General features: G+C 42.5%; 1 protein-coding gene across 1 annotated transcript; it reads left to right on the top strand.

The window, feature by feature from the left end:
- Window positions 1-740: 740 nt before the first annotated feature.
- mmrn2a (multimerin 2a) lies at window positions 741-23690 on the top strand (the record flags this gene model as incomplete). Its single annotated transcript, XM_079280907.1, is given in 12 exon segments — window positions 741-958; window positions 9437-9559; window positions 10671-10777; window positions 11238-11319; window positions 13674-13740; window positions 13742-14117; window positions 17293-17726; window positions 18056-18274; window positions 18812-19276; window positions 19405-19768; window positions 21208-21693; window positions 21822-23690. Coding segments are annotated over 12 exon segments (3345 nt in total). The 3' UTR covers window positions 22226-23690.
- Between the last annotated feature and the right edge of the window lie 2732 nt (window positions 23691-26422).

Below are 26422 nucleotides of genomic sequence, written 5' to 3'. Positions count from 1 at the left end.
GCAGCTCGGTGCATTTCCTCTGTTCTCATCACTTCCACAGGGTAAACATGAAGACAGACAGAGTAAGGAGTTTATTCAGAGAGGCGAAACCTCGTTGTTGCCTCATTCACACTCAAATATTGTGTTTTTGTTTTTTTACTGCACTAAAATGATTTAAATACTTAAATTACTTTGCAGAACATGAATACAAAATATAATCAGCTAATACATTATGATACTACCCTGTAGTATATGAAGACATTAGAATGAGCCCCACCTTTACCAGCAGCAACATTAAAGTGATGATCACATTAATGCATCAATAATTATAATCCAATAACATATGTTACACTGAAAAAGGCCAATCTGCATGATTGGTGCTTTTACTTCAGAATGATTTTGAATGCAGGACTTTTACTTTTAACAGTCTTTCTACGCTGTAGTATAACGACTGTACTTTTACTTCACTAAAAGAACGGAGTTCTTCTTCCAGACATGCAGTTAATATTGCTGGAACAGAGTAGAACCAAATAACTAAATTACATTCTGGAAAATCTGAATGAGAAAACTATAAATAATATATAAAATGTAATGCAGACATAGCAGAAGACTGTTGAGAGAGAAGGGGGAGGGGGAGCAGAGGAAACGGGAGGTGTGGCCTCTCTCCTTCCTCCCCCCCCCCCCCCCCCCCCCCCCCCCCAGGCTTTTAAAAGCAGCTGGTGGTCGTGCTCCACTCAGTGATGTGAAGGAGAGCAGACATGATGAGACAACTGGTGCTGGTACTGGGCTTACTGGTGAGCGCTCACTGTGAGGTGAGAGCACGAGACCCTGAAGTGGAGGAGGACGAGGAGGAGCTGGGAGCAAGAGGAGGAAGAGGAGGAGGAGGAGCAGCGTCTCCCCCCAACCTCGAGAGGCTTCACCCCGGGGCATCAGAGACCCCTCCTTTGGGAGACAGAGGGAACTACCCCGCCCGAACCGGGTGAGTCCAAAGCACCACTTATTCATTTTCTCTTTCTTTCAACCATTCAATGAAGAACGTCAAGTCAGTTAATCAATAAGTTGATAGAAGTCTGTCACTCTTTTGATAATTGATGAACCAAATGTGAAAATGTGCTGATTTTCATTGTTTCATATCACAGGTAGTCTTGAGGGCATTGTGTTTTTGGGTTGTCAAAAGGTCAAAGGTCAAGTCTACTGTGACCTCACGTCCATCCCGTTCTCGTGAACGTGATGTCTCAGCAATGCTTTGCAATACTTCTTCAAATTGTGCCACTTTGACTTTAGGACGAACTGATTCGACTTTGGTGGTCAAAGGTTGCTGTGACCTCACAGTTTTTGGCCATAACTCAAGAATTGAAATGCTAATTATGACAATTTCACACGAATGTCTAACAGGATAAAACGATGACCTTTTGTACAGACTCGTTTGTAAAGTGCAACTTGACTGGTTGGCGGAGGCATGCAACCACGAGGTGGTAATTCGACGAATTTCCTTTAAAACAATCACAGATGTGGCGACGGTGCTCAGGAGGGAACTTGTTTTGGTGCAACATGTGCACGCAGGGAGCCCTGGCATTAAAATGACCATGTGATGCAACATTTACTGTTAAAACAGGGAAAACATGATTTGATCTTCGTCGGTGCTCTAGAAGTGAAACGGGTGTTTTGAGAAGAGAAACGCGCAGATAACGGACGGGGAGGATGATGTTGCAGGCAGAGTCTACATCCTGTGAGTCAGACCGTATCACAGCAAGCTAAATATTTTGGGGTTTTGGACGGTTGGTCAGACAAAAGTAATCTGACAACTTCACCATAGACGTCTCTGTAATGAACATTTTTCACTGTTTTTCTCCAACGATTAATCGAGAAGATAATCAGCTGATGAATGGAAGATTACAATTATTTTTGCATTGTACTGTTCTGGGTTTTTTTCTGGTATCTTCACCAAACACAACATTGCACATGTGTAGTTATAATTCTGGTTTATTACAACTTGTGTTGGCGATCCAGTTCATCCTTCCTGTCAGTAATGATAACGTTGTACTCATCAAGTTAACATCTGGGATGATGGGAGCCAGTACTGTAACCAAGTGACAAAGTACTCCAGTACGTACCATTTTGATATACTTGTTCTTACTGTTTACTGTTTCAATTTTATGCAACTTCTACTCCACTGCATCTCAGAGAGAAATATTGTACTTTTTACTTCATTAGACTAGTAGTTAGTACTATTTACAGCTAATTTTACATACAAAAATATACAATAAAATACAACACATTTTAGTTGTCTTCTTGTCACATTTCAGACGTCATTGGGTTGTTGTCAGTGCCACCAAAGAGACATTTCTCCTCTAAACTATTAGCTTCAAAATGTATTTTAAAGTACCAAAAGTAAAAGTACTCATTATGCAGAATGGCCCACTTCAGAATAATATACAATATATTTCATTGGATTTTAAATGTGGATGTATTTATCTGTTTATCACTTTAATATTGCATTTGATCACTTTATATACTGCCGGGTAGTTTAATACATAATAATAACCATCATGCATTAGTATTTATCTCAATCTGCAAAAGTAATTAAAGCTTTCAACTAAATGTAGTGCAGTAAAAAGTACAGTATTTCCGTTTGAAATGTCGTGGAGATGAAGTATAAAGTAGCAGAAAATATATATATAGTCAAGTAAAGTTTTACGGTACTTTACTTAAGTTCAGTACTTGAATAAATATACTTGGATACCTTCCACCACTGCCCAATCTGAACCTGATTCTCTAACGTTCACCCGAAATCCACTTTCCAAAAATATCAAAGGCTAAAACTCAAATTGGTCCTAACAAAGATACAATCACACACCCACACACACACACACACACACACACACACACACACACACACACACACACACACACACACACACACACACACACACACACACACACACACACACACACACACACAGTCACTCCTATTGCATACAGAAGTGCCAAGCAGGGAGCGCTCAAATGTTTTGACTGCCAGCATGCTTATAATAGGCTGGTACCACCCAGGCTGCTGCTGACACACACACACACACACACACACACACACACACACACACACACACACACACACACACACACACACACACACACACACACACACACACACACACACACACACACACAGAGTCCAGATGCCACACATTCATTTTATGATTTTATGAGTCTTGTGAGACTCAGACAGACTCCAGGTGTCCTCTTTCTGTTTGTCCTCCAGGTGTTAGACCGAGCCGCTCCAAACAATCTGCAGTTTATTGTTGAATGCGTGAAGTAAAAATAAAACCTGTAGCTGCAGGGATGTATGGATGCACATCTCATACCTGCACAAGGACTGAAGGGATTTAAGGATCATTTATTGTCATTCTGTCTTCAAGACTTTCCTGCTCCCTGTCTGTGGGATCCCAAGTCATTCCTGAACCTTAAAATACATAATAATTATTTTAGAAATGTGTTTCTGAGACCAAATAAGAGGAGTAAATGTCTCGAGTGCGCCCATACAGGCCTCCGTCATTATTTTGACCCACATCCATGCAGGACTCGTCCGCAGATTCACTGATAAAATGATCCCTGAGGGCTCTTAACAAAACAACCCTCCATTAGCTCAAAGACCCCCCCCCCCCCCCCCCACACACACACACACACGCACACACTTTAAACAGCTGCTTTAATGACAGCGTTCACAAACGGAGCTCTTTGTGCTGTTTTGCTGTAATGGAGAGCAGCTTTCCACATTTGCAGTGTAGGGGTGTAGGGGGGATATGCATACTTCAGAGGTCAGACGTCAACAGGTAGTTAAGTGCTGATGAAGTGGGGGGGGGGATGTTGTTGTTTAGCTGAAAGGAGCGAAGATCTGAGGCTTCAGAGGAACTTTGAGAAGTATTGTGGTGTTTCGTTGTTTTTACGTTTTAGTCGGTTGACGACTTTGGTGTTTTCGAAATTTTTTTAGTCAAATTTTCTTTTGATGTCTAATTTATCACTTCAGATGAGATGGTGAATTTGATCATGACTATCAGTCAGAGGAGGTATTCTTTCTCGAGAATGTGGTGGTTCACATGACGAGAGTGTCTGTTCTCTGACTGGATGTTTATTAGAATTGTTACAAATGTCAATGGGATTTTGAATGAGCTTTTCTTACTCCTCCCACTATCCACAAAGGAGCAGATCAGAGCCCAATCATCCTGACCAACACCAAAATATTCCCTCTACAACTTCAAATGTTGCACAACAGAAACAAAAGTAAACATGGCGACACATGCCGCGTGTTGTTTAATGTTGAGATAATGAAGTTCATGTTCCTCAAAACTGTCTTCCGTTGTTTTTGTTGTTGTGGTTTGTTCAGCGTCTGCAACATATGGAGCCCAGCCGGTGTCGTGAAGAAAGAGAAACGAATGTGTGCTCTTGCTGCATGAATATGTTGTTATCTTTGTATTATGTGCACATCATTTATACATTTGAAAGCGCGACTTTTTCTTTGTTTGCGACACCCGTTGAGCAACTGTAACTGATTTGATCGCAAGAAGTTTGATCCACACGTCACATTTATTCATTTGTGAGCAGGATTTATTAATTCTTATTTAATTTCTGTCTTTGGTCATCAGGGATCCTTTGGTCTCATTATTCAGACTCCCAAACATCTGAACCTGAACTCGTGGACCCGCAGCAGAAACCCCACAGCTTGTTTTTCTCCGTCTCTCTTAGGATGAGTGGAGGTCTCGCTCTGAAAGACATCTCTTTATCGAATGCTCACAAAAACACAGATAAAAAGGGACAGTTTTACACATTACAGCTGTGTGCCTGTGACACTCGGAGGTTCAGCCCCAAATAAAGAAGAGATGTTTTCTGTGCTGTTTCAACGAAGTGACGCCTCCTTTTAGAAACGAGTGGCTGGCTGTTTGTGTTGGAAAGGTTCCATCTCTTCAGTCTGACACAATCAACACAATCCAGCAGTTGTTTTGTGATGTTTTGTAAGTCGGGGCCTTATTTTAAACACAAAAGCACGACAATAGAGACTTAAAGCGGCTGCAAAGAGACTTAACACAGCAACACATACAACTTTCAGTCTGGGGAGTTTTGCTCTCAAGGTTTAAAATTCCTCATTTGAGAAATTTAGGGGCAGCTCTCAAACATTTTTTGGGGGGACTGTTTTGTTTCTTTATTAAATGTATATTCAAGTTCCCTATAAGAATAACAAGATGACGGCAAAAGCACTCGTCAATGTGCGTGTTTATTTGTGCATAACAATTTCTTGTCATTTGTGTCTAATAAACCATTCCTGCTGCGGCCATCCATGCGTCATGCACCGTATACGTAGTGGGTGTGTGTGCATGTGTAGAGTACCCTCCCAACCCCCATCCCCCCCAAATAAGGGGTCCTCCTAAAACCACGGTGTAATTCGAACACTGCTTGCTCCTATATACAGAAGGAGAGGTTGGTGGCCTTTTACATGTCTGCTCAGGAGTCTGTTGTCTCATATTCTCTCCATGACTGCAGGATATTTGGAGTTACAAATGGCATTTATTGATGTGATTTTATATTTAAAGTTGTTACTTTGGCATTCATTTATCAACAGTACTTTAAATGTGAGTCTTAACACATTTTTTATTCATTTTACAAATGTGCCCCGCTCTCTTTTATAGTGTGCCCCAGTCTAATTCTGCTTTTACAAAAAGGGAGCTGCAGGCTAAACGAGGACAGATATAATCGGTAATGATATCTGAGATTTTAGCTGCGTCGTCGTGTGAAGAAGAAACATGAACAGAAAGAGAAAGGCTTTCGTTGATGTGAGTTCAGTCTGACAGGACAAACTAAACCTGAAGATTAAGATGAAAGATGTATTCGCTGATGTTGTTCCAGCCCCCTCAAATCTCGACATTTCCACTCAGCCTGTCGATGTTCTCAAACTCACCTGTGCATGAAAGTAGTCTGGGCAGCGAACCCTGTTTACAGCCTAATAATTATACCCTGTATAAACATTTATCGACTGCAGACTAGTCACAGGTCAAAGGTTAGGGTGAATGGTGGGTGTATAAAGCGCAAATGTGAGGTACTTGTACTTCTATTTACTGTTTTTTTTTCTTTTTTCGGCGGCCATATTAACAGGTTAGAGCAGCCACACCGCCTGCGTGAGCCAGATCCTTTTCTGTCTATTTTCTCCATGAACCACACCCGTCACACGGAAGAAAATAGGCGAGACTCAGAATTCCCAGACATGTCGCAGTTGAGCCGAACCTGCAGCAGAGAATGCAGCCAGGAACAGCATAAGGTTCGGCGAGGCATCTCCTCAGGTGGGCGGTGTGGCCCGGGCCTAACAGAGTATTTATACACTGTCGTATTACTTCTTTTACTGAATTAAGAGATCTGAACACGTCTTCCACCACTGGTGCAGGAGAAGTTGCCATATATCCGACAGAACTCCGGTCTGGACCCAGGCAACAGCAGAAGAACTATAATAGATATTTAGTATGAAATGACAATGTGAGAAGTGTCTCCGGTCGTTAAAATAAGGTTTTATGTATTTCAAAGTGTGTGTCTGAGTGTGTTATAGCAGCTCAGGATATGGAGGAATTTCCTGCCATGGGGGGCGGCGGCATGTGTGTTTCTCCGGTGATGTCATAGCTCTCCACAGGAAATGACATGGGGCTTTTCTGAGTCCGAGGATTTTGTTCACATGTAGAAACAATGGATTTACAATTAGATTACTGTGTAATACCTGCAATCTGGTAAACAGGAGTCACACGGGTCGGTGCGAGTTCAGAGCGGCAGATATCATAGCCTGGAGCCAAAGACACAATTCTCCTGCTGGGGACTGAGGGGACATTTTGCCAGCTCGCAACTTTAGTAAACAATTTTAATCCCAAAAACTTTTACACTACCCGATTAAATAAAGTTTATATAAATGTGTCCTCATCACTTTCTGTCACACCCACAAACACAATATAATGATCTTTAATTAAAGTAACAGGACATGCGGTATCAGTCATCACCTCTCAGCATTCAGAAGGACATGCAATCTTTACACAGAGACACTGCTGAGAGGTTTTTTTTAATCATTTATTTATTCAGTAAATAAAGGTATCAGTTTTGTCTTGAGTTCGCTTTTTTTCACCCTTTTCAAACTCTGTATTGAGACTTAATTATTTGTTGGTAAAAAGCTTGAACCAAAGGTTTTATGGTTTAAGAACATGCCAACAGAGACTTTATCCTGCAGTGTACTCATAATATGCGGAGAACAATTAGATTTGGTAATTAGCTCCCCCAGTCCACTACAACATTGTCGATAACAAAAAACGGTTCTTGGTCAACCCACTCAGTTCGATGAGAAGGTCCCGGGAGAAATGCAGAAACTAGAGCATGACGAAGCTCTTTTGGAACATTCATCGTTTCACATGATTATCCAAATCCCATGTAATTACACAGGCGTGTCCACACACTGGTTCAAGATGAATAGTTAACCGTTCTACGGGAACAGAAAAGAGGGATGTTGATCTATCAATGAAAAATGAGATAATGTGAGTTTGTTTACTGGATGATTGTGTTTGTATGAAGAGTCACTTCCAGAAGCAGGAGTGATTGTGAAACATGAAAGTGGAGCTGAACTCTCAGACCAGAGATAAGCAGACAGGAAGTGATGAGACAAACCGCTCAATATTAACGCTACAACATTACAGGAAACACACATCAACGCCATGCACGGTTGCTTCTTGAACAGATGAGACGGGAGGTGTATGAGGTAAAAGACAAGAGCAAACCGGACCACACAAACGGAACGCTACATTAAAGCCGTGGTAATAAATGAATGCCAAGTAAAGAACTTTAAACATTCTAACATGAAATAACATCAATAAATAACTGCTATCTGTAACTTTGAATGTTCTATAACTGTGGACAGATTATGAGGGGACAGTCCCCTGGATCAAGACATATAAAAAGCTCTCCATCTGTCCGACATCGGAGTAAAAACCCCAGACCGAAAGAGTGGTGGTCTCGCGCCTCTTTATTGTGGTTTTGCATCTCTTTGTGGAGGTTTTGCATGTCTTTGTGTTTTGTAGTCATTTGGCATCCCTTTGTAGTAGTTTGGTATCTCTGTAGTCATTTGGCATCTCTTTGTAGTCATTTTGCGTCTCTTTGTAGTCATTTTGCGTCTCTTTCTAGTCGTTTTGCGTTTCTTTGCAGTTGTTTGACTTTCCAACAGGGGGCCTCAGGACTTGCCACCTCTGACCACCCTTTTGTTTGGTGACAAAGTTAATGTAATGAGTTTTGAAGTGGTAAATGTATCTTTTGTGATTTTGTTGAATGTTCTTAACCCCATAAAGGAAAGAAAAAGCCCTCTGGGCTCTTCTCTGTGACTTCATGGTGTTTCCGCACACACACACACACACACACACACACACACACACACACACACACAGGGGTGGTCTGTGGTGACCCTAAACACCTTATCTGACGTCTGTAACCTTATGACCTCATCACACACACATGTTGATAGTTGGCTTTATTCACCACAGCTGCTCATTGACTCTGATTGAAACCTCACTGTGTGTGTGTGTGTGTGTGTGTGTGTGGGTGTGTGTGTGTAGGTGTGTGTGTGTGTGTGTGTGTGTGTGTGTGAATTCATGATATTTAAATTTGAGTAAATTTGACATTCAGTCTCATATTTAGAAACAAACAGTGAATTTATCAAACAAGTGTGTATCAAAAGTCTGATATATCTGTGCATAAAAATACTCACCAGATCACCACTTCTGAAAGTAGTCCCCAAAGAATAGAATAGAATTTATACTGTCTTTATCCCTTTAAGGGGGAAATTTTTCTCTGCATTTGACCCACCCCTGTATATAGGGAGCAGTGGGCTGCCAATGACAGGCGCCCGGGGAGCCGGGGGTTCAGTGTATTGCTCAGGTACACAGCAACACGTGACACGTCCCAGTCGGGGATCGAGCCGTTGACCTTCCAGTTCCCAGACGACCTCTTAACCCAGTGCGCCACGGTCGCCCCCAATGCACTGTGCACTAATGCACTATGTCCTCCTGTTTGTCCCAATATTATTGTGTTGTAAAATAAATAGTTTGGTATTTTGGAAAAGATGCTGATCCGCCTTCTCTTTGAGAGTCAGATGTTCAACATCACTCTGTGTTCAGTAAATGTGAGGCCACAGACAGCAACTGTTAGCTTAGCTTTGCATAAAGACTGAAAATAGGGGGAACAAGCTCGCCTGGCTCCGTCCGAATTTAGCAAAGTCCATTTCTTCCTCAAGTTAAATGTTGGTGGTCTGTGAGGACAGGACACCATGTTTGTCTTCTGACCCCAAACAGGAAGGAGGCAAGAACAAACTGCAAACAAGCAGATTCTCACTCTAAATGATCTCATCCGTCTTCCTGAAACACACGTCAGGATCCTGACTCTGACTCTTGTGCAGGAACTGGTGTGCGTTCGTGCAGAGGCGTGTGCTTACCATGGCGGTGGCGTGTGGAACAGAGAAGTACACCATCAAGTCTCAGAGTCCATGTCCGAGCGGGACGCCCGACTGTCAGCTGGTCATGTGAGTACACAACAACAACAACAAGTGTCAGTGGGAAAGGAGGAAGTACGACAGGAAAAGTCCTGAAGGGGAGAGGAGTCCTACAGTCATGTATGAGCTTGAGTACAGGCAGAGTAGTATCCCGGTTATTAACAGATTTTGAGAGTATTTTGGTTTGTATTCAGATCATGAGAATCCGAGACATACAATAGAGCAGAGAATAATATATAGGAATAAAGTAGAATATATGAAATAAAATATGTTGAATTTACACATAATTACTCTCTACCTTTATTTTGAAATGTCTTCATTGGACATTTTTTTCAGTCAGATCTCTTTTTTGAATAACCAAAACTAGTTTCACTGTCAATCTGTAGTTTATCTCAAGAACTCATGTACAAATGAAAGATGATTGTACTTTGAGCATTTCCGTTTCATGCTACTTTCTACTTCTAGTCCACTACATCTCAGACATACATATACTTAAGTAAGGTTTTGAATGCAATACTTTTACTTGTTGAGTACTTTTACTGTGTGGGATTAGTACTTTTATTTCAGTAAATGATCTGAATACTTGGTCCACCGCTGATTATTTTTTATGTGGGGCAGAATAAATAAAGCTAATGTACAGGAGAAGGTATCAATGTCTATATACAGTGTGTGTATGCATTAAAACTCACTGGAACAGTTAATAAAACAAACTAAGGGTCTGGAACATTTCCTGAAACCTGATCCACAGTCACAACAACTCATAACCTCTTTAACTGTAAATTCGATTTTCCACATTTTCTTGCGTCCACTTCAGCTGAAGGATCAGATGGGCATGACGAGAAGTTTATACAAACTATTTGCACTTAGGGAACCCTTTTACCCTCTAACCCCATTAGATGATTGATCCACAATGTCAAACTGATTCCAGTTGGATTCCAGTTCCCGTAAAGTTCCTGGGGTTTTACTTTCTTACCCGACAGCAGCAGAACTCTGATCTGAGATCAGATCTCCGTCCACTTGTTCCAGCGGTTTTCTCTCTTCAATGTTTTGGATCTTTTCAATTTAATTTCAGGTGTTATTCCAGTTTCAAATGTGAGTTTTGGCTTCAACGTATTTGTGTGTGTGTGTGTGTGGGGTGCAGGTACAAGCTGTCCACCCGGCTAATCTACAGGCAGAGGCAGCAGATCTCCACCGCTCTGCTGTGGCGCTGCTGTCCGGGACACGGAGGACACAACTGTGAGGATGCAGGTGGGTCAGCAGGAGCATCGCTTTGTTGTTACCAGCGAAGGAAGAAGTTCTCAGATCTGTTACTTCAGTAAAAGTAGTCATTTTCTCTACAGGAGTCTATTTTTACAAAACAGCTAAACTTTGGTATCGCTCAGGAACTTAATTCAGTCCAGATTTTGTGTGTGTGTGTGTGTGGGGGGGGGGGGGGGGGGGGGGAGAGAGAAACTGCAGTGTTTAACAGTTATCTAAAGAAGGACGTCCTCTCTTCTTTTCTCAGCCTTTTGTTTGTACTGAAACTCAAAGTTTATCAATGAAAATACAAAAGTATTTCCTTTATCATGTATGCACCTGTAACTCACATATATATATATATATATATATATATATATATATATATATAATATATATATATATATATGTGTGTGTTATGTGTGTGTGTGTTTCCAGTGTGTTTAAAGCTTGTTGTGTTTGCCTCTGACAGTCTCTGGTGCACAGCTGGATTCTGGAAGCTCAGCTCTGATTGGAGGATCTGAAAAACGTGAGAACAGAGCTACTTGCTCCAGGTACGATGACACTGCTCACCTCCACACGTGTCCAACGTTCAGCGTTATTGTTACAGTTCACCTTAGGTCAAGGAGAACCACAAACTTTTATATCGGCCCATCTAATAGTTGTTGAGACATTTTGGACAGAACATATCATATCTGGGGGTTTTCCACCGATATGGACTGCCTTGTGAAAATCAAATTTCCTTTTGTTTTCTTTTTTATCACACACGCACGCACGCACACACTCCTTGGTGAACGATGTCAGCGCAGTCTGACTCATTCTTGCTCCTTTAACAAAGTGAGGAAGCTGTGAAGCAGCAGAGTGATGCCCCCCCCCCCCCCCCCCCCCCCCCCACACACACACACACACATCCTCAGCCTGTAACAAACAGTGACTCACACACTGAAAGAGTGGGAGAGTGTACCAATACGGTTAAATACTGGACAGAGAGGTCAGAGGTCACGGCAGCTTGACAGTGGATGAATGTGACTGTGACCTGATGAAGTAAAGGAGGAGAGAGCGGACAGGAGGTTTGTTTGTTTTAACTTCAGCCCGGCACAGTTGGGTGGGGGTTAGATGACGGCTCTGTGCTCATGGATCCTGGTGAAGGATGTTTCAGGTGGATGATGAACACTGTTTGTATATGTTGACCGTTTTTAGTCCGATGGCTGAGAGGACTACTCTATATTTTGAATGGTCCCTCATCTGCAGACTAAGTGGTTGGATTGAAGATGTTTAAACAGTAATTTGTCCGTCCTCATTCAGAATTCAAGCTATACCTACGAAAAATAATCCGCCGTAATTCATAGATAATCCACTAAACCCGACTGTGTAGTTTCCTGTGAAGATGGAGGATCACTTTGAAAAGACCGTATGCGTAACGAGTGGAAATTGACTGATGTTGCTGACTTTCGTAGTCAACGTACTTTTTGTAAGACATCATACGACCTGTTGTATGAGGATACAGTGTCATCTTAAGTGTCCCTTATTCCAATACCAATAGTGCTAACAGCTAACCCAACTACCGGTACATGCTGAGTACATTGCCGCCACTCAGCCGCTGCTACGCATCTGGTTGAACCATTGTGCAGCGTTTTGTCCTCCATGTACAAAATAACATCGGTAGTGTACACTACACTTTGTACCATGAGTGCCACCGAGAACTCTGAGAATCAAAACAGTATGTTTTTGGAAAGAATTCAGACTAAATAGAGCTTTGGCCTTTAGAGGCTTGATTTATCAAAGAAAGAAAAACAAAGAGGCAGTTACACACACACACACACACACACACACACACACACATACCTCCAATGGTACAGTCCGCTCCCACCACGCCTCCGATTGAACCGACTTCCTGCGAGCTGAAGTCAACGTAATTAAATTATCAACAGAACTGCAGCCCAGCAGAAACCGATTGGACACAATAACAGGAACACCTTAAAATATAAACACCTCAGAGGTGAGTCATCACAATCAACTTTTGCAACCTGTTCACACGATAGATGTGTTTCTGTTATTGTGTCCACCTCCTGTACGTCGAGAGAGTACAGAAACCTGCTGCTGAAGTTTGCAGTTAAAACATTCGAATCGCTTTACATGTTGAGTCAAAATGGCTTTTTGTGGCTGTAAAAAACTCAAATTGAAAACGAATTCATGTCTGAAGTTGAAATACTAAAAGTTGAAGTGACAGTTACAATATAAGTGCTGAACGGAAAAGTAAGAAATTGCTATTTTGCATTTTGGTCATCTCCGCGTGTAATTTGCATTTTTTCAAGGTTTCTTCACGTTCACTTAGAGCTGATTAAAGCTGCTCTGGAGGTTCATCACGACCACAAGACTTGAGTAAATGTATTTAGACACCAATACTGGTTATAGGATCGTGATGATCTATCAGTGGTCCACTCTTTCAAGACCAACCTGTTCATTCTCAGAAATAAGTGGCTGAGATGTTGAGGAATTAAGACGCACCTGGATACTTGTATGACCAAGTGTGTCATGTTCCATAGAAACATTATATCCTGGATTTGATCAAGACCGGGACACTAATGTGAACGTTAACATACTCCATATTTCTACATGCTTTCATGGCCATCGATCCAAAAGGTGTTGGGTTTTAAGACTGCAGGTTTTAAGACTGCCAGACCACATATATGGGCCAATATTTATTGTAACTGTAGTGCACGTTGGTGAAGCAGTTCAGGTATTTGACATTAAAACAAATTTAAACTTCCAATTTTCTTGTGGTGGTTTGTTTCATATCTGATGACTGTGTGAACAGGATGTCATCAGGTGTGAATCACCTTTAAACTGTCACTTAAACAAACAGAATGCTCCTTTCTTCATCTATCCACCTTTGTGTGTGTTTCAGGTTTGCAGCAGCAGCTCAAGCAGCGGCTCAACCAGCAGCGCGGCGACCCGAACAGCGAACAGAACGACCACCAGGAGCTGTTTGACACCGGCTACCTGGACAACCAGCACAACACCACACACCCGGCCCTGGATCCGGACCACCACCGCAACCCCAACCCCCCCCATCCCACACCACACCAAACCCCGTACACGTATGACCATCAGCCCCATCAGCCCCATCAGCCCCACCAGCCCCACCAACCCCATCAGCCCCATCAACCTCATCAACCCCATCAGCCCGACCAACCCCACCAACCCCATCAGCCCCACCAACCCCATCAGCACAATCAGCCCCACCAACCCTATCAGCCCCATCAACCCCATCAGCCCCACCAACCCTATCAGCCCCACCAACCCCATCAGCACCATCAGCACCACGGGCAGCAGGAACAACACCTTCCTGGTGAGTTTTGATCAAATGTGACTCTTAAACTGTGACGTGTAGCATCTTTAAAGTTAGAGACTTACAACACACACACACACTGAGCTCCATTCCTCTGCAATGACACCTCCGGTAACTACACCCACACACATGCACATACACTCGCACACACACACACTGGAGAGGCGCACACACTTCCTCCACAGGACATCCTCTCTTTCTTCTGTCTCCCATACATTGTGTGTGTGTGGACTACAGGGTGACACTATATTACACCTCCTGTGTCACCAGACCAGCATGTACATTACATCATACACACACACACTTCCTCCGCCCTGTGTGGAGCTTGTTTGGGGATCAGCCTCGCTCTCAGGTTCCCACAGTGCTCAGTTCTGTCTGACCTTTGACCTCCCACCGGCCAGCATTACATCATCCTTAAAGGAACATTCTGCAGCTCCACCAGTCCCTTCAAATCCTACGTCAGTTTTTTAGATTGATTTCCTTCCTTGCTGGCAGGACTGTTCGGAAAACCCTGCATGTATGTTTATTGGAGGACAATCATGCACTTACATGTGTGTGTGTTGTAATATAAAGTACATAAAATATGCAAAATTATCTGTTAGCAGCTCCTGTTTACGGTGCACCCATGGATGTACAAACTATCGCTGGATTACATTGATGTTGAAGAAAGCCTAAAAACATTATGATTCTCAGGCAAGTTCTGCAGTTATCAGAAAAAAATCTATGATTTCGAAGCAGATTTATGGATGTTTATTCACAATGGATATCAGAGATGATGGCATCCTCTGGAAGAGTAATTCACACAGAGTCTAAAAATATGTGTATCATGCCCGTGTTTTGATCACAAAAGTTTTGATGCAAAATCATGAGCTGCAGATGTTTAGGTGTGCAAAAATGCAAACTCATCAATAATTCTTTGTGCTCAAATCCTTTTCTCCTGTAAAAGTAAAATATTTGAACATGCAAACTATTTTTTTTTTGAAAAGTCACACAACCTATTTTTAAATATTACTCAGGAATTGGATTATTGTAAATCTGCAGGCGAGGAATGATCAATATCAATCCAGCTTGGAGGCTATTCTTCAAACAAACCATCTTTATTTCAACAAAGTGTACATGTTTAAATGTAGAAATACATTTAAACATGAGGCGGACTAACCCGGTGATGAATACTGAGGTTTCTATTCTCTCCAGTTTTCTCGTCCTGTGCTCAGTTGGCGTCTGTGTTGTCTCTGTTCCCCACGTGTCTCATTAAACGGTCGTCTTACCTTTTTCATTGTGACATTTACAACAAAACGTCAGAAGAAGAAAACAGAACCACAGTTGTGTAACAGACGACGTTTTGTCCGGACAGGAAGTCGACTCGTCTCCGGGTCCGTAAATCACACAATCATTAGATAGAAACACTGCCAGCTGACAGGGGTGTGTTGGGGTTCAACTGGAGGTGACCTGGAACTTCCTGTCGCAGCGTGGCCTCACTGTACTGTGACCTTCGACCTCTCAGGACCCTGCAGCATGTGGTTGAGTTTGGTCTGTTGTATTGAAAACAGGTTGTGATGAAAGCGTGTGTGTGTGTGTGTGTTTAAGGTGGTTGTGTCTGGACTGTGTCTCCAGAGGAGAGTGACAGCAGTGACCCGAGGCAAACACACACTCATGTTTGTATTTCTATACCTGTTGGGACCATCATTGCCATGATACATTCATGACCCCCCTTCCTGACACTTTCCATATCTATATATATGTAAATATAGATATATATATATATATATATCATATATATGTGGCATCTCCCTTTTTTGGTTCAAGCTTGTCGTAGGCTGTTCTAGGATCTTATGTAAGCAGAAGGACTTCTGGGAATCTGCTGAAACATGAATACTGATTCTCTTCGCTCACTCTTCTGAGCGAGAAGGGGACAACTTTGGCTCTGTGGGCTCCATAATATGCTGTATACGGTATAATATTTTCCTTTCACCCATCAAATGCTGCGTGTGTTCTTTTTGAAGTGCTGAGCGTTGTTTCAGGCCAAGAGAAAACAATTTGAACTTGTTTTTTTATAACGTGACACACCGTTTTATTCACTTTGGTCACAATTATTGTCTGCTGGTGGTTGTAAAGATGGGGATACCGAGCAGAATGCCGCTAAAGATTAAAATTAAAGATTAAAAAATGCTTTCACCTGCCAGTTCCTCAGTTAGCAAGAAACAGTAGATGTGATTGAAATCTGGTGGATCGTCCACTGGGAGGAGATTGATGGTGCTCTGGATTCAAACATCTTCAGGATACAGATAAATAGCAGGAAATGTAACCACAGTTGGGTTTGTTTCAAACTCCAGAAATAACAACAAGACAAAGGATGAAATGGATCCACGGAGCCCCGAGGCGATTAAATGAGGTCCAGCTGGAGGACCGGCAGCGTCCTGCGGTCAGTGTGTGTTCTGGCTTCACTCTGTCGGTCTCTACTGAACCAACAGAAATAAACTGTGAAAACTCATCTTATCTCTGATCATCTCTCCTGCCGGAAACTCAGCTTGTGTCATTTTTGAATGTCTGAATCTCAGACAGCTCTTCTATGTGTCAACATCAGTGTTTTTCGGAGGCCTCGGCGCCGTTTTAGGCGTTTATGTTTCCCCGCTGGAGCATTTTCCAGGCGGATGGTTATACTGTGTTTATATTCCAGTTTGGAAACTAAACTGGTTCCATTTTAGAGCGAAGTCAACCAACTGCCCGTCCCCAGAGAGCCATGAAAAACCAGACAGTGTGTGTGTTCTGTCTTGTTAAGATTAGCCTTGTGTTTTTGTGAGTGTGGGCGGATGCATGAAAAGCATTTTGTTGTTGTATTTTTATTTTAGCTCGGCTAAAAATCCGGAAGTCTGGTTCATATTTTCTCAGAGGATAAATCCTAATATTATGCTCTGCTGTTCGCTATATTACGACACCAAGAGTTTGAACGATAACATAGCATGCTACCATGCTAACTGTATGCATGACTGGTGATTCCTCTAAATATTAAAATATGGCAATTCGGTGTTGTTGTGATTCAATATTTTATCATAATATATATTTGTTCATGAATATGTTAACGAAAACAACTTTTTAGGTTTCTGGTGAGCAGTGGATTGTTTTTATCCTCAAATGAATTTTTTTTTTTAAATTGTCATATAATCCTTTTTTCCAGTTGAGGAGGTGGATGCTGACTCCCTTCCATACCCAGACGCTCCTGCCGCCCTCCCCGTCCCCCACATGATGGCCCTGGTCATGTCCCAGCTGCAGCCGTTCCTGGTGGGCTTCAACCGCTCACTGGAGCACCTGAGCCGGCAGGTAGGGGACCTGGCCCGTGACGTGGCCCAGCTGAAGAGCAGCCAGCTGGAGGTGGATATGCAGTCAGGGCCCCCGGACAGACCCGAACTCGATGACGCAGCAGAGGAGCGCCTAGATGCCAAACTGGATGAGGCGTTTCAGCATGTCAGCGAGGTCCGGAGGCAGATGGAGAGCCAGCGGACAGACATGGAGATCAGGCTGCACTCCCAGCATGCAATGCTACATTACAACCTCACCAGCTTCAAGACGGACATCGACATGAAGCTGAAACGCCACCAGAAGATGTTGCAGGTCGGTGGACAACGGGGACATCTCTCGAATGAGGATTCTTTATTCTTTTCATTATTAATCTCCCTGTCGCTTTTTTTAAGCAATGAATTCTTTGTTTAATTCATCCAATTTTAATCAAATGTTTCCAGAGAAATTAAAACAGATTAAATGTTTAAAAGGTCTCGTCTTTCTCTGGTTAGCAGACAAGAAAACCTCAAAGTGTTATTTATATTTTGAAAGAAACAAACTGGTATTTGAATGCTCATGAAGGTGTCAGATCTTTTTTTTATATCTTTATATGATATTGATGATTAAACACCATCACAACCATGTAACTGCTCTGATCCCAGGTCAGCCTGCAGGCCATGAATGCCACACTAACTGAGCTAAAGCTGGACCAGGACCAGCATCAGCCCACTGAGGATCAGCCCACTGAGGATCAGCTGGAGGATCTTCCCCCTCCTCCCTCCCCGCTGACCCCTCACCCGCCGATACAGCCCTCATACACCGCGGCGCTCTGGGAGGCCGTCGAGCGGCTGGACAACATGGTGGTCAACAACACAGTGAAGGTGGGTCGAATCCCTCTGGATTTACGTGACCCATAATTCTGTTCACAGTCTCTGTCAGCCATGATCAATCAGTGCAGAGTCCTGTTGAATAGCAGACGTTCAACATGGTCACGATTATAACGTGTTTCACAGAACAAATAACACCCTGATGCTTTCCCAGCACTGGATCTAAAAATGTAAAGTTTGTCCTCAGGGTGGTGCTGGAGAAAAACATCTTGGGATTGTTGCTAACTAAAGGGTTCATCCTCTGGAGAGCAGGAATGGGATTAGGGAAATACATGGAAAATCTACCAAGGGAGTGGGAGCAAAACTCACCAGTATTCATGCTCCGGGGATCATTACAGGCCCCCAACATCCTGAAAAACTGATTTTGATCAATTTTCCGCTCAAATGATTCGATAGATTATGTTCTTTAATAATTATGTGCTCAAGATACACATTTTATTTTCTTGAGTCAACGAACTAAATAAATGAGTAAAAGGTTTAAAAGCTGAGTTCGATAAATAAATCAGTTCCTCATCACATGTTGATGTGCAGGTGGACGGCCTGATGGAGGACGTGGAGGTGAACTCGGGGGACGTCGAGCAGCTGAGGCGAGACTTGAAGGAGCTGGAGAAGCACATCAACCAGACTGCCAGGACCAGTCAGATTCAGTTCATGGAGACGGGGCTGGAGGTGGAGGCGGCGAGGGAGGTGGTGTTGGGGCGGGTGGGCGAGCTGGCGGGGAACCTCAGCCACCAGGTCGAGCGGCTGCATGAGATGGATGTGGACGTGGACTATTTGTACGAAGCCTTCTACAAGCACAACACCTCCACAGGCTGCGACTGCAAGGGGCTGACGGCCGCCATTGCTCGACTGGAGAGGGGCGTGGCTAATGTGACGGAGCTGGCCAATGAGAATAGATTAGCCCTGGACGAGGAAAGCGAGGGGGGGGCGGGGCAGTGGGGCGGAGCAGGCGACTGGGAGCCGGCAGTGGAGACCCTCCAATATGGCCTCCAGCAGGTATGAAAATAAAATCCGTACACCTGAGACAGAGCAGAGCTATGGCCAGTTATATTTAATGTCTACTTAAAAACAATAATACTCGAATAATACTCATTGAAATGAAACATCTCGCCCTCATCCTTCAGGTAAAGGAGTCTCTGGTCTCAGAGCACAACAGGACCAAGTCTCTGGATCACAGCCTGACCCGGCTGAGCAGCTCGGTGATGGTCGCTCTGGCCGAGGTCTCCGGCCTGAAGGAGGCGGACAGGAAGGTGGTGGTGGAGATGCAACACCTGTCCGGCTCCTTCAAGTCTCTGCTGACGGACGCCATCCGACACAGCGACGTGCTGGAGCTGCTGCTGGGGGAGGAGGTGCTGGAGTTCCTGGAGTGGCCCGTCCAGGACCAGGAGGCCCACTCCATCCCATCTCTGAAGGAGCAGCTGAGGCTCCTGCAGGAGAAACTGAGAGGACACAACCTGAGCATCACCTCCCTGCTGGGCAACACGCCAGGTAGGAACCACCCGGAGGAAGCTTTAGTTTGTACTTCAACTGTTAAACTTAGAAAGAGTTTCATTTTGGTGGTACGTTTAATCAAGTACAATTTAGAGGTACTTGTACTTAACAAATCAGATTTTATTAGTTGATTATATTCCTAATCTGACTCTACACAGGAACTCAAGTTATCAAATAGATGTAGTGGAGTAGAAGTGTTATTTTCGATAAAGCTACCCAGCAGCATATAAAATGATTAAAATGAGGTCCACCTTTACCAGCTGCAACATGACAGTGATGATCACACGAATGTGTCAATAATTACAATATAATAATATTGTGTATATAATATCCTAAAATGGGCCATTCTGTATAAAATGTATTTTTTCCTTTTGGTACTCTAAATATATTTTGAAGCGAATGCTTTTTACTTTTTACTTCAGTTCAATTTTGAATGCAGGACTTTTGCAGTATGTCAACAGCATGTAAAAATGAGTTCTACAGTTCAGCTGAATTAATACGAGGCTTTAATTAACACATCACAAATCAAGAGCGAAGAGTCTTTGTCCTGACAGTCGACCAACAAACCGACATGCAACAGAGAGGAAACAGTCGCTGTGTCCTGAATCCAGACTAAACACTGACTCCATACTGTATGGACCTACAATATAACTGTCATGCTGTCATTGCAGTTAGTATTGATAAAACCCAAATGTTTTATACTAACATGAAATTAATTATTACTCGTGCAAATGAATGCCAAATTCACAAATAGACATTAAAATAATTTTTGAAGGATTTAATATTTGTCGGATTTAATATTTATCGGAGATATTTATCGGATTTAATATTTATCGGAGTATTTTTTATAGTTGGTCCACTTGGACTCAACGATGAACCGATTAGAGTTTCGTGGTCAAAAGTCACTGTGACCTCGCAAAACATCCTAAAACTCAAGAATTGATATGCTAGTTATGACAAAGTCACACAAATGTCTAATAAAATAAAATTATGAAGTGATTTTTGGACAGACACGAATGTAACCTGAAAGTTGACTGTTTGACGGAGACATACAACAGCGATGTTTGTAGTCTTCATAGAGCGTTTTCAGTTTATTCCCAACATGTAACAAACACTAATTACAAAACAAGAATGTCAGTAAACATTTACATACATGAGGAATATGAATAAATATATTTATTTAGTCTCTTCACAACCATATTTTAATGTACATCATGTGAGTATTGTGTTAAATTAGTCCGAGCTGTGAGTCAAATACAGCTTTGTAGCAGCATCTAGTGGCGGCGGGGAGAAACTACAACGACTCCACAACCAAAATGATAACAAAAATGATCAACTTCCCCTGCAAGGATATACATCCTGGAGAAATAAAATCTAAGGCTGCAGATTAAAGGAATGTGTTGCCTTAATTATTTATTTGTCCGTCTTCTACCCAGGGAGTAGAGAGGAGGTGCCATCTGCTGACCGGCCCTCCTCCTCCTCGTCCCATCTTCCCTCTGACGACTGGCTCCCTGGAAGCATGAGGGTGAACAGCGGTGGAGTTCCAGCCCGTGAGCGCCAGCTCCTCCTGCACCCCGAGGGGAGGCGTCCGCAGCACGGAGGAGACGGCAGTGATCTGTGGAATCTGGAGAAAACAGTGGAGGAACTGAGGCTGAAGGTGCTCCGGCTAGAGGAGGCGCCGCCCGGTGACGTGGAGTCTAAACTGCAGGTGGAGGTGATGTGGCTGAAGAGGGGGCTGGAGGAACACCTGAGGGTGTTCAAGAACGTCTTCAGCAACGCCGAAGTGTTGGTGGGATCGGACGCCACGCTGGAGCTCGACAAACTGTGGCAGCTGGTGAAGAACAAAGACGGAAAGAAAGAGAAGAAGAGAGGAGGAGGATCAGGAAGAGGAGGAAGCCATCGGAGCAGGAGGGAGACCTCAGGTGAGTGTAGACTGGTTTCTCCACCTAAACCTCTCTTACTTTTTCAGTGAGGTTTTTGCTCTTGTTTTTGCTTGTGGTTCATCAAGAGACCACCTTGTACAGACTCCTGACCCTCCTTTCCTCTCCAGGTGTTGCTCCTGTCCCGCCCAGCCTATCGGGAGACTCCCTGCTGCTTGTGGCCGGATCTCCTTTGAGCGTCTCGAACAGCATCATCGTGTTTGAAGCATCACTGAACCGGGGTCAGTTCTACTCCGACACCGGCACCTTCGCGGCTCCGCTGAACGGGATCTACCTGTTCGTCCTCACCTTGGACCTGAGGCCTGGTCCCACGCACGTGGTCCTGAGGAGGGGCTCAGGCGGAACTCCGGTGTCTCTACACCGCCGGGAGGTGACAGTTGCTGGGCCGGTCACCGATGTGGGCCTCCTGCCGCTGAGGGAGGGGGAAGAGGTGAGGCTGGAGCTGAAGGGAGCGGTATGGACGAAGTCAGAGGACAATGTGTTCACCGTACTGCTGCTCCACCGGACCATCTGATGGCTGGAGGAAAGACACTGATCAGAGACTCTGGGAGTTAAAACATATTCAAACAGTTAGTGGAGGAATATTCCAAAGCACCCTCAACCCTTAAACCACCACTCAGCTCTGATGAATCTGCAGGCTGAAATCTTGATAGCCATACCTCCGACTTGTCAAACTAGAACAGGTCTGAAAGAAATTCAAAGAAACAATTCCACTGAGATTCAACTGCATGTTCTCAGTTTCCTCGTTTGTGTCTTCCAACTCGCTCCCATTGCCACTTACTTCAAGCAAAGCTTCGAACTGTTTGTTTCGGTGTCTTTGTGTTCAGTACAGAGCTGGAGTCGGCAGTTGCTTAGCTGAGCATAAAGACCAGAAGCACATAGAAAACAGCTGGCCTGGCTCGGTGTCTGCCCCTGCTTTCAGTGTTCATCCTAAGCTAGGCTAACCACATCCTGACTCAAGCCCCAAACCGGTTGAGGATAATATAAGTCAGAAGTGTTTGATTTATCTGGTTGGTCTGCTTACTGTTACACTTGACTCTCACGCGCTGTTGACCCTGCAGTGTCACTTTAACCTGAAGTCCTAATTATTCTTCAGCTTCCTCTGCTCAGCTTCAGAAACACACCTGACCACAGATCAGCTGCTGCCGACAGTTTCTCTCTGAGGCTGTAAAAGTCATCGCATCGTCTGTCTTTTAAGGGAATTGTTTTAATTTTACATAAAGACATGTTTGTATCTAAAGTCACCTGTATGTGTAATGTTTGTAAAGTACCAGTATAGTAAGGTAAAAACACAGAGCAGTATATGTTATATATATTTATATAAAGGAACAGCTGAGCCGTTTGTTGGTGTAAACAAAGTCATGAATGTGTTTATAGAAAAGTCAGGCGACAGAACATTCTTATCTAAACGGTCAGTGTGTAACTTAATAAAAATGTTTTATCTACAGAAGTTGCTGTATTGTCCATGATACAAAGTGATGTAAAATATCATGAAAAAAGCCATAAAATAGTATGTTTGTAAAAAAAAGTCGTACAAAAGTCATAGTACAGCATGTCAAAAAACATAGTAAGTCTGTTGCAAGAAGGCACAGAAAGGTCAGAGTATAGCATGTCGAAAAAGTTGTAAAGTCATTGAATAGTATGTCGAAAAACATAGTATAGTACGTTAAAAGAAGTCGCAGTATACTATGGCAAAAAAAGTAATAAAGTCATAGTATAGCATGTCGAAAAAAGTTGTGAAGTCATTGAATAGTATGTCAAAAAACATCATAGTATAGTACGTTAAAAGAAGTCACAAAAACGTAGTATACTATGTCAAAAAAGTGGAATGAAACCATTGTATCGTAGTACGTCGTAAAGTTTGTCATGAAAAAGGTCAAAAGGTCATGGGATAGTATGGCAACAAAAGTCAGTGAGTAAGATTTGGACTTTCACTTGTATCAGAGTATTTCTACACTGTGGTAAAACTACTTTGACTTCAGGAAAAACATCTGAACACTGATTCAACATGTGGAGGAAACACTGAGGCACCTGCTGCCAAGCTGTGTTTGGAAAATTGATTTTTCTAATTCTTATCATTTGTTTCTGGTGTTGGATGTGCAAATTGTGACTCAGCAGCTTCAACAGCTGATGATTTCCTCCTGAAATAAATCAGACACTTTTCCTTTAAACATTTTAATCATCGTATCATCTCTGTTAAGTCTACAATGTAGAAAAATATGCATAAAAAATATACCAAAAATCAACAAAATAAAATCTGGCAAAGCAAAAACAAACAGCCCGTCAACTTTGACATGGTGAAAAAATAACTTCATTACTATCATTATGAACTCAGGACTGGTCTGAACTCGAATTCAATTCAAATAAAATGTATATTCTGTAACGTAGACATCCTGTCTGTCTAAAAACAGAGGAGTTCAGAGCGACATTGTGGCTTCAGCGATGGAGAATCAATGAATCAGGAATAACTAATCAGTTAATATTTAGTTCTTTGTTATTCTTAAACTATAACTCCCAATGTCTTCAGGTGAAATGATTCACAATGAATGTTTGACTCCAGTTTCTGTGTATTTTCCGCTCAGCTGGAGCAGCCTCTGAGTTCGTGGCAGTAGGACATATTAGCTCTGCAGAAGTTATTAAAACAGCATTCTCGTTTAAAGGCGTTCCTTCATGAATCTATCAAACCGATCTAAAGACGGAGTACAAAAACAAGCCCGTGAACGTAAACGCAGAGCATCTCCCTCAACAACGGGAGACTGTCAACAGAAACCAGCAACAAGCACATGAAATCAATCTATCTTCAACACTTCTGAAGTGCACTAAATAGTTATTAGGGTTAAATGCAGTCGAGTTGCTGCGCTAAGAAAGATCTGCATATATTGTTGTGACAGTAAATGTACACCAAAGTCTCTCAAGGCTATAATAAAACATCATGCTAAATATTAGCTGTCAAAATAAAAGCTTTAGTTATTAATCACTAACAGCCTTGTGTACAGTATAAGAAGGCTCCACATCCCAAACAAGGCGACTAACTACCTTTAGAAAATTAGACTATAGTAATAGAGTATATTCAGGTAGAATAGTTTCATCTATGCACAACTCAGTCTGACAAGTCTACAAAAATAAATAGAGTAATAAGTAGATTTATATTCTGAGACACAAGCGGCAGAAAAGAAGCAGCTTTTCAACTTCCTTCAGTGCCTCGATGTCCTTCATTTGAAACTAAACGTCTGTTCGGCTGCATCGAAGATCAGAATATCACAAAAACAGACACATCGATCTTCAACTGAACTATCTCAAACCGTTATTCTCCCACCAGGTGTCAGAGTCACTGAAGCTCAAATGATAAGCTGATTATCTACAATTTCACGACATCAATCAGAAAAATCAAGCGGCAGCAATTTGATAATCACGCCATCGTTTTTTTGTAATTTTTTATCAAAACAATCCCCTCGTTCCAGCTCCACTGATGTGCATATCTGCTAGCTTTCTCCGTCCTCTGTGATTTTATTGACGAAACTAATTAACCGATTCATTGGGAAAATAATTAAATCAACAACGAAAGTGTTTTATAAGTTGCAGCTCTGCATAAACTGAAATCAACAAACACTTCGTCAAAGTGAATGTTGGGAATTATTTGTTCTGAAGCATTTATCACGATTTTCTGTGTTGTAAAAATTGTGATGAATGCAAAGAAATGTAATCAGTTAAAAAAAATAATGCCACATCTGCAACATGCTTATAACCTTTCAAAATACATGTTTTGGCACATTTGAAATAGAAACTGAAATGTGATTCACATAACTTGAAGTGTGTAGTGCAGATTTCAGAGTCACTAAATTATGAGTTAATAAGTATTAAAAGTAGTTCCGGGCGGCCGGTTGGACAAAAGAAAAGATATTGAAGTTATGATCATGCAAGACCAAAAGAAGCAGCAAACTCTCACATTTTAGAACCTGGAATGATGAGTTGTTTTAGTATTTTGACTTGGAAAGTAAATTAAATTGTTAATCAATTATCAAAATAGTTTTGGATTATTAAACCATTCTTTTTTCAACTAAAAAACTCAACCGCTCTCAGGTTGTCTTCTTACCATTAAATAAACATGCTGCTCACGTGTATCATCAATCTGACACCCAGCAGATGAAGACTCTAATTGATTACTGATGCAAGTTTGTCCTCATATTTTGATCAAACCGTTATCGGTTTTAACAGACAGTATGTTAGCAGCAATGTCTTCATGTTCTTTCAGTTCTGTCCTTCATCATCATCATCATCCGTCAGCCTTCTTCTCGTGGTCCTGGTATGCATCACGGTGCATTCTCTGGATTACAAATCGAATATGTGCTTAATTCCAGCAGACATTCATAGATTGGAAACAGGAAATCCGTCTGTGTGATAATGTTTGACTTTGTGGCCTTGTGGTGGGCGTCCAGACGAGGCAGAACCGGGCGAGACGGGCCGGGTGGAAAACATGGAGGATAACGGTTGAATTGGTGTGAATTAGTTGCTTCTCGGGGGGAACAGATACAGGAGAGAAGAAACTATACTGGAGACTGTTGTGAAAAGGTCTTAGTGACGATCGGCTTGTTTCCCCAGATGATGCTGCAGACATGAGAACCAAGAGCTTTATTCCAAAGTGAGATATCCACCAAGGTGATGACAGGAGTATGGGCAGCATTGGATTCAAAGAAATGTTGGCACATTTTAA

Source organism: Melanostigma gelatinosum (assembly GCF_949748355.1).
Source record: "Melanostigma gelatinosum genome assembly, chromosome: 12".
Lineage (NCBI taxonomy): Eukaryota > Metazoa > Chordata > Actinopteri > Perciformes > Zoarcidae > Melanostigma > Melanostigma gelatinosum.
The sequence above is the reverse complement of the archived record's forward strand: the minus strand, read 5'-3'. Positions and strand labels throughout refer to the sequence as shown.